This window comes from Sander vitreus, chromosome 9, assembly GCF_031162955.1.
Source record: "Sander vitreus isolate 19-12246 chromosome 9, sanVit1, whole genome shotgun sequence".
NCBI lineage: Eukaryota > Metazoa > Chordata > Actinopteri > Perciformes > Percidae > Sander > Sander vitreus.
The window spans coordinates 2,266,931-2,276,899 of record NC_135863.1 but is presented as its reverse complement, the minus strand read 5'-3'; the positions used below and the strand labels follow the sequence as shown (position 1 = coordinate 2,276,899).

General features: G+C 41.7%; 1 protein-coding gene across 1 annotated transcript; it reads left to right on the top strand.

The window, feature by feature from the left end:
* Positions 1 to 408: 408 nt before the first annotated feature.
* On the top strand, positions 409 to 8,992 carry LOC144523928 (alanine aminotransferase 2-like). The gene is made up of 11 exons (XM_078259898.1): positions 409 to 513; positions 954 to 1,043; positions 1,647 to 1,755; positions 1,865 to 1,998; positions 2,313 to 2,556; positions 3,558 to 3,637; positions 3,740 to 3,876; positions 4,806 to 4,980; positions 5,997 to 6,152; positions 8,279 to 8,391; positions 8,516 to 8,992. The coding sequence occupies exons 1-11, from the start codon at positions 409 to 411 to the stop codon at positions 8,667 to 8,669; spliced, it is 1,497 nt and encodes a 498-aa protein (XP_078116024.1). The 3' UTR covers positions 8,670 to 8,992.
* Positions 8,993 to 9,969: the final 977 nt, after the last annotated feature.

Genomic DNA, 9,969 nt, shown 5'->3' with positions numbered 1-9,969 from the left:
GGAATCATCTTGCTTCAAAGTCATTTTTTAATTATTTCAAAATGTCTTTAAAAAGTAGCCTATTTAAAATCTTTAATGTTTGCTGATGGAGCACAAAACAAGCCTGTTTATCAAAGCCTTTTTGCATTATGTCAAATCTGAAAAAAAGCATCAGTCAAGGAGCATTTTACATGTACAAAGTCCACATTAGAAATCAGGTTTTGTGCAGCAAAAAATGGGATTACTCATCAAACATTTTCAGACAGGGCAGACTGGTTAGCCATTACCGTCTCACTTGTGCATACCAGCAGAGTTTTCCATAAGAGTGCATTTACTGTACCACGTTTTGCTCCAAACTCCTCAGATTATAGTAGATTCCAATGCATAGTTTGTAAATCCCAAATTTAAAACGATTCCTGCAAAAAGACGATGAGTTCTCTGCAGCTTGTGAATCCCAGGGTGAGGGGGATCAGACGGTCTCCACACAGTGGACTGCAGAGTCTGGCTGCACACATCACACAAGAGATCACACAGGTAAGTGCCTGCAATCGGTCTATATTTTTTTTAGCCTCACACTCAGTCTGTGTATACTGGAGAAAGTATTTTTAGTTTCAAAAACAGGGAATTTTTTGGGAATCAAATGCAAGGATGTACAAAGAAAAGTCCAATATTTACTTTCAATGTGGTCCTTGATGCGAAGCAAGTTAAGATGTGGAGTCCAGGTGTCAACAAGGCAACTTCCAACAAGCCAACGAAATACCTGTTTATCATCAGGAATATCCTGATTCACACCAAAGAAAAATAAATAAAGACAAATTGAGATTACATACAGTACATGTTAAAAGAGGAGTAATTAGTGTACACTTATTTCCCATAACCCATGATTTGAGAATACTGTAAAGGTTATGGTGTTTTTTTGGTTTTCAGTCCAGACTGGACCTGATCCTTTTCTTCGTTAATATGTTCTCTTGCAGGGGGCGCAGAAACCTTTCAAAGAGGTGATAGATGTCAGCTCAGGTGATCCCCACAAAGCAGGAGTGAAACCCATCTCATTTGTTCGCCAGGTTAGTTTTATCATTTGAGCTTCTTCTTTTTTTCTTTTTTTTTCTCCTCGGCTCGCACACTTTCAAAACTATTCTTCATGATTTGGAACTGTCAGTGTTTCAAGAATATTTTCTCCGGTTGTAATTGAAGGATATACTGGTGATCATCAGCTATTATGATTTTATTGAATTCATTTTATTTGTTTGTTTTTAAGAAATACAATTACAATTAAAATGTATTCTATCCATGCATATCTTTTTTGTAGTTACTTTAATTGTATATTGACTGCTGTTATGTTATACATTTTACATTATTCTTCTGATCACACGACCATCGTCATATTTGATGTGTTATTATAAGTTTCTGTTTTATCATTTTCTCTGTGATTTTTTTGACTGGGATACTCCTGTAAACTGACTTTTTACAGGCATTTATTTTTTCCTGGTCAATCAAAGTTATATAAATATTCTCTATCTTCTTGTTTACTCTTAAAATCTTGTTGTACATGTTGTTTGTGTTTCTTTATGGCTGCAGCATGGGTTAAGACCCCCAAAATCCACATTGTGGGACCATAAAGTTTATTTTTATCTATATTGTCTTAAAATCCAGCCTATTTTCTTTAGGTATTGGCAGTATGTCTGCACCCTCAGCTGCTGAAAAACAAAACTCTTCCACTGGATGTCAGGCTGAGGGCCCAGAGGCTCCTGGAGGTCTGCGATGGAGGAAGTGTCGGTGAGGACTGGAAAAGTTATTTTCCGTACAGTGTATCTGACTTTTGAAAAAAATGCGGCAGACTGGCATTTTAATTAACAAATGTCGATGTCCAATGATTGATCGATAGGTTCCTATACAGCCTCCTCTGGCATGCCTCATGTCAAACAAAGCATCGCTGAGTTCATCACGAGACGAGATGCTGGAGTGCCTTCACACGCTGAAGACATCTTTATCTCTGCTGGTTCTCAAAGGGCCCTGATGGTATAAACACGTCATTATCACTGCATCACTATTCATCGTCCAGATACACTGAAAATTTATCACAGGCACAGAGGTGGAAAGTAACAAATTACAACTACTCACGTTGCTGTAATTGAGTAGTTTTTTTGTGTGTACTTTTACTTTTTAAAAGGTGCCCTGCCACACAAAACTTTTTTTACTTGCATTTCTTTGAAATATGTTAGGTTCAAATAAGCCAAACTACAAAGAGTCACATGTAAGTGTAGGTGCAAGTTCTTTTATTTATTTATTTTTCAATATCAACTAAGTTTTGTGTATTGATCTGCTGTGTCAAGGTGGTTGTAAAGCTGCTGGCCAGTGGGGAGGGGGAGACTCAGACAGGCGTGTTGACCCCGAGGCCCTGCCCACACACCCTGCCCCCGCTGCTGGATGAGGCCGGGGTGACACTGGTGCCGTACCAGCTGATGGAGGACCGTGGCTGGGCTGTAGACCTGGACGAGCTGCACCGAGCTTTGAAGACCGCTAGGGGGCGCTGCGAGCCCAAAGCCATTTACATCAGCAACCCAGGAAACCCCACAGGTAAACAGCACACAGTACAGTAGCTCCATTCAAGCCACCCATTTAAACTAGAGATGTTCCAATACCGATACCAGTATTCGTAAAAGCCTCTGATACTGCCTAAAATGCTGGTATTGGTATGGGAAAGTACTGGAGTTTATGCGCCGATCAGATACCACATAATTTAGCCCTGAAGGAGTTTATTTATGTTGTTTTTCCGTTGTCACTGACACACACTGGATAATAAAAGAAAGTTCCACGGCATTCATTATTTGTGTTCAGTATATGACACACTGGTATCGGATCAGTACTCCGTATCGGCCCATACGCAAGTTCAGGTATCGTAATTGGTATCGGGGAGCAAAAATTGGAACTGACCTTCCCTCCATCCAGGACCTGTACCGGTCCAGGGTCAGGAAAAGGCCAGCAAAACTCTCTGCAGACCCCTCACATCCTGGTCACAAACTGTTCAACCTCCTTCTCTCTGGTAGGCGATACGGGGCACTGTTCGCCAAAACCAGCCAACACAGAGACAGTTTCTTCCCCCAAGCAGTCACTCAGAAATAGCCCCCACCCTCACATTGAACAAAGTCAACCACCACTGTTCTGCTCATCTACCTCATGTCTATTTCAATCCTACAATTACAATATTGTTATTAATATATTACCATTGCACTGATCTGCCTTGCACTGTACTCATATTTATTAAATCCTAAAAACTCAGTCTATTGACTGATATTGCACTATTCCTTCCCTCTCTTTTGTATATTCTTTGTAAAAGCGTAAATTCTATTGTATTGTTATACTGTACACTATTTTTTATATTTTTACCGTCATCTCTGTTTTTATTCTTAATATGTTAAGTGTACTTTGAGAGCAAAGATTACCAGGGTCAAATTCCTTGTTTGTCCACACAAACCTGGCCAATAAAGCTGATTCTGATTCTGAAAAATGGTATCGGACCATCTCTTTAAACTTCCTTGCTGTCATCACTTTCTGCATGCGGCTGTTTGTCCTCCTAGGTCATGTGCAGGATGGGAAATCAATAGAGGAAGTGATTCGGTTTGCAGCAGCGGAGAGGCTCCTACTGTTGGTTGATGAGGTGATCACAAACTGTATCTTCAGATTGGGATTTAACAAAGTAACTGCCAGCCTTTTTGCTCACACAGGTTTTATCTATCAATTCCTTTACTCTGCACTCCAGGTGTACCAGGACAGCGTGTATGGACAGGATAAAGAGTTTATTTCCTATAAGAGAGTCCTGTTTGAGATGGGCAAAGAGTACTCAGAGACAGTGGAGTTGATCTCCTTCCACTCTATATCCAGCGCCTGCATGGGAGAGTGAGTTCTGTCTCTTATACTTGCATTTGTTGGTTTGCTGATAGCATCATACAACAAGCAGCTTTAACCATTTGCATACAGTACATGCTACAAGGATCCCAATGAATCCTGGAGATGCAGCATTCAGTTTTTATGCACCACATATCTGAAACAAATGCCCAAAAAACTGCATGTCCGCTACAACTCTCAGTTGTTTTAAATCAATTTCTTCAATTTCTTTATTCATGCATTTGATATCTGTCCTATTCCATTTCATGTTTTATGTAAAGCACTTTGAATTGCCTTGTTGCTGAAATGTGCTATATAAATAAAGCTGCCTTGCCTTGCCTGTAAATATCCATATACAGTATGTCTGGGCATCCCAGTCAATCCCAATCAAAGTGACCATACATTAAAAAAAGAAACACCTCAGTCACAAATTTATAGATTTTTAAAAAAAAGGCTCAGCAATTCCCTTAAACAGCTGGGCAATGTAGTTTTAACAAACATTACTCGAACATGACAAAATAGCATATTTGTTGGGGACTATTTTCTGATAAATAAAGGAGTGATGTGTCAATAATGATAAAGGATGAGCATTTTATTTCAGGCCACACAACCCTCAACCACCCATACAGATCAGTTCACACCGAAGCATTGAAAAATGGACTTTGAATAATAGTTAAGTAAAAAAAACAAAAAATAAATGTTGCATAACAATAAAGAAAATGGAAATGTACTTGCACAGTTTTGCAACTGCAGAAGCGATTGTAGCCAAACACACAAACCAACAAAAACATGAGTACATAACCCAACATCATCAGCACCAGTAAACTACACCATTAAATCACTGCACCACTTAATCAATGACAAACATTCAAACAATGAATGTGGATGTGACTGTGTATTGAATAACAAGTAACCAAATGACTTCTGTATCTGTGTCCCAGGTGCGGTCTGAGGGCAGGATACATGGAGCAGGTCAACATGGACCCAGAGGTGACACATTTTGTTGATACTATGCTGTGTACTGATATCAGTACTCCAGTCACAGGACAGCTTGCTCTGGATCTCATGGTCAACCCACCAAAACCTGGAGACCCATCCTATGACACATACACACAGGTGAGACATCTGCAGAGCGACTCACAGCTGCTGCTAATTGTCGCTTCCCGGCCCCGGCAAGTTTGAAGAAGGAAACATGGAGGACCACAAGTATTCAAAATCCAAATTTCAGGAACAGGAGTCTTCTTCTTCGCCCAGAAAAAGAAAACGGATATTGAAAAGAGCAAGAGACCGGCGTCATCAGAAATGCTTTGGACGCACACACCGAATCCCAACTAGTTAATTATCCTCCGGACCGCTGCAGTCTCCTTTTCTTTCTCTCTCCTTTCCGTCGGGTGGCGCGCGTGCCTGCTCGTGGTGTGAAGCGCGCGTCCACGCCACTCTCCGACATGAATTCATGGATGTATTAAGAGAACGCATGAACTCCAACGACGACGGCTGATAGACGGCCTTTAGTACACTTTCGCTTTTTGAAGCGTGACGGCTACCGTAGCTGCAATACGGCGTGGCGAGAGAGAGTTGATTGCGATATATGATCTCAACGCTAGATGGGAGTAATTCTTACACAATGTAGCTTTAACGTAAACACAAAGAAAGCCGAAAGTGAGGTACATCCAGTGGAACTTCTGGCGACGCCCGAACTATTCCGTAAATGAACCGTCGTCCATTCAGCCTACCCCTTTGCAGACATGCCCACTTCATGGTAATCCCAAGCAGTTTGCAATGTGTTGTTTTAGTCTATTCTAAAATGTTGTATTTGAATATTTCTGCATACTGGGGTTCCTAAACAGTCTTGGCGTTGCATGAATTGGGTCTGACTGGAATGCTGAGACTCTTGTGGATTCAATGAGACCGATTGGTTAAAGACTCTGACCAGGGTGGAATGCCCCCGAACCCCCATACATTTGGGCTAAGCCCCAAATGTTTACAACATCTGGCTCCGCCCCTGCAAAAGATTAGAGTCCTGCCTTATATGTCATATGTATCCCTACAGTATAGGCCCCTGTCCTGCGGGGTATTACTAGTTATAATCAAATCTCTATTCCTTCTTCTTTTTCTGTTTTTTCTGTTCAAAGGAGATTCTCCTCACTCTGGCCACTTTGTCCCAGAATGCTCAGCGGGTTCAGGAGTTTCTGAAAGATCTACCAGGCATGAGTTGCCAGCCAGCGATGGGGGGAATATACCTTTATCCCTGCCTGCATTTACCATCTGAGATTATAGAGAAGGCCAAGGTGAGAAATGTTACAAGAACGTTCATGTTCATGTAACAAAATGTATACTGCAATGTGGTGACAGGGTTTTTTAGAGGACTGCACTCAGATGTTTTGCATGTTTTAGCAACTTTACCAAAAACTGTATATAATTTGTATTACTGCCAACTCCTTTTTGAAGTGTGTAGTAGTGGTTTGGTCCTTTTTGACCTTCTATGCAGACTGTCATGTCCTATTTTCCATTCATTTCCATATAATGTAAAAATCAAACTTGACTTCTGTAATTCAAACTTTACCTTTGCTTTTACTGTTGTAAAAGTTATTTATACACCATATGATTTGACAGGCCATAAAACACAGGGCTTTTATGCGGGGGATCAGAGTTTATGTCTCAGGGAAAACACAATACTTTCACCCAGGAAACACGAGTTTGTGTCCAGGGAGTACTACTTAAAGGGACCGCTGTTTTAATCCAAACCACGCTCTTTTCTATCCTAAACTTAACTGTCGTCGCCGCATAAGGGTCGCATTTTGTCTGCTAAACTCAACTGCAACAGCATCTGAAAGGACTGTCACCTCACGGTCATTGGTGATTTTAGACCCTTTTATTTAATCTCAGCCCCCCTAAAAATTATAATGATAACAATAATTAAAAAAAAAAAGTTTGTTAACTTGTCTGTTAGTGGACAAACAATTCCAGGTTCAAAGGGCTTGAAACAGGCTTAATATCCTGTGTGTCTGTCATCGATGCTATCCACCTGTAACCCAGTCAAGGAAAGGGTTAACAGAAACATAGTGTTGGCCAATCAGAGGTGGTTGTGCCAGACTCTCACCTTTGGTTGGGTCTCTATCTAATCTGTCAGAGGGAGGGAGAGACGGTTGTAAAGTGTTACGTTGGTAGTCCCCAGAGAAGAAGTTGGTCATTTCATGGGGCAGATTAGAACTCAAATTGAAACGTAAGCAACTAAAATTGCTGAATGTGAGAACATTGTGTCAAATTGGTCGTTATGACCGTGACTTATAAAGTGTCAGGTTTAGTTTAGCAGGGGGGTTAACACTTTTGCAAGGCACCGTGTCCATGTCACATTCTCATTAGGGGCTGAGCCCCCCTAAAGGTCTGATCCTAGAATCGCCCCTGATCACGGTTAGTCTGTATCGACGACGTTTCATTTCTGGGATTGTTGTGCCGCCGGAAATTCCATCTGGATGTCCCTTTTTTTTCCGGCTGGATGTCCATCACCTTTTGCTTTTTTTTGTGTTGGCATTCTAAACTCCGGTGGATTTCTGAGGACTATGGTTAACTGCTCCTCAGATCTCTGCAGGGTAAATCCAGACAGCTAGCTAGACTATCTGTCCAATCTGAGTTTTCTGTTGCACGACTAAAACAACCTTTGAACGTACACATGTTCCACCAAAACAAGTTCCTTGTTGCATTTTGCAGAGGCACCTTCATTGAGTCTGGCGCCCATGTGACCAGTGTGGTCACGTGATCAGCCGGCGGTCACCGAAATATTGTAGGATATCATACAAATTGTCGGTCAAAAGTTTTCATACGATATCATACAAACCCGTTAATGGGAATGTGTTTCCCGGGTGCAGCTCATCAGCGCAATCAGCACCTGCAACCCAGCAAAACAACGACACCAGCGAACAAGCACAGGGACACCTAGAGGCTGGAAGGCCAGGGTGGTCACAGAAGTCATTCTGTCAGTAGTCTCGCATTGCCAGACCTTCCTCCACAGCGCTGCGGAGGAGGGTCTGGCTAGTCCACACAGTATTCCGGGATGGGAAAAAAATGTGCTCTGCTGCGCTAAGCCCCTGACACAATAACGGTGTCTCTGCAAAACAGCCTCGAAAGGGAACTTGTTTTGGTGGAACGTGTACGTTCAAAAGTTGTTTTAGTCGTGCAACAGAAAACTCAGATTGGACAGATAGTCTAGCTAGCTGTCTGGATTTACCCTGCAGAGATCTGAGGAGCAGTTAACTGATAGTCCTCATACAGTTTAGTTTATGAACGCCAACACAAAGAAAGAGGAAGGTAACGGACATCAGGCCTAAAAAGACACTTGAAGTGCAGACGTTGCCGATAAAGACTATTCCGCCAGTAATAACTAAGATACTGAAGACATTCACATCTCTGCTTTTAGAAATTGGAGGTGGAGGCAGATGTTCTGTACTGTCAGATGTTACTAGAGGAAGAAGGCGTGTTCTTAGGAGCAGGATGTCAGTATGATGGAACAACTGGAAACCACCATCTGAGGTGAGAGACGTTTGACACATTAGTCAGGTATGTTACCTTTTTAAAAAAGCAACTACATTATGTTTCTCTCTCTCTCTCTCTCTCTCTCTCTCTCTCTCTCTCTCTCTCTCTCTCTCTCTCTTAGGTTAAGTATCCTTGTTCCTCCTGACACCCTGCAGGAGGTCTTGGATCGCCTCGGCGCCTTTCACCTTCGCCTTGTACTGGACAAACTTCCTCGCCCTGACGGAGGTGTGAAGGACAGAGACATTTCGACCGCAGGAGCTTTCCCTATGAACTAACCTTTTAATACTGCTTACTGGTTAATTAACCTTTTATCTCGTGAAGGGCTCATTCCATAGGTCTGAATCTTGTTTCAAATGCAAATCTCCTTTAAAAACAACACTTAAGGGTCTGTGACTAAATTAAAATGCCTTTATTTTTACATGGAAATATGCAATTTAAATTACCAAAGAGTTGCGACCGACACAGGCCTTCATCAGGGTCATTGTCAACAGTAGCTTGCTCACCTATATTGTGCTACACTAATCAGTGGACTGGGAGTGTGGTTCTCTATCAATGTGCAAGCCTATTGGTCAAAAACAAGGAAATGATACATCATCAGTCGAAGGGAGAAAGAAGGGGGAGGGAAGAGGTGGGGAGGGGGAAGTTATTGCGTTTTGACCACAGGCACCAGGGTCTAAATGATGCCCAGGATGGAGACTGAGAGCATTGAAGGCTCAAGCAGCTTGCAGAGCAGATCATATTTTTCCCCTAACTGTACTGTGACAGATTTATTTAGGCAACAATATGAAAAAAAAATCTTGTTTTGAAAAATGCAAATAAAAGAATCTTTAAAATTGGCAAGAAATGTTCTTCTTTTACAAACCGATTCTTATGTAAATGTCTAAAGATGGAAGTCTAAACAAAGTTCATGAAAATCCATCCTATAGTTGTTGGCATATTTCAGGAAAAACACACAAATTTTAACCTTATGGTGGCCTTGTAGGAAAAGTCAGTGGGATTCATTCTCATTCATTCATTCATTCATAATGCAAGATGGTTGATTGCAAATTTGGTGTGACAGTGGACAGAGGGTTCCTCCACATGTGTAACATGGAAATATCTTGATGTATTGAGGAAATACAGTTCTACAAACACATAGGCATAAGTACAATGAGCAGAAATGTCAAATATGAAGGTCCATGATGAATGTATTTATTTAATTTTAGGCAGCTTTGGCTGGGATTGTCTGAGAAACACCAATAGGGTTCGCTGGGGAAACTTGATAACTCTTGTTATGTCTAGGATTATACCAGTGCTTGGTTTTCCTTGGAAAACTGGAAAAGCTAACCGCTTACCGTCCCGACTGGAGGTAAGGGTTAGAGGCCTACCTATAGGCCTTCCTTCGGCTTGGTGTGTCGCCAGCTTCGACGCTGGCCTGCCCGCTCTTTTTCACTCGTCAGTTGATGCAGCGTCAAACAGCGTTGGCACTCAGTTGACACTTCATTTGTTTGACATTCAAAACGCGGACATAACATGAACACAAACTCCGTGGGGAAACATCACAACAAGTCAGAAAACCCAATCCTCTTAAGCAGT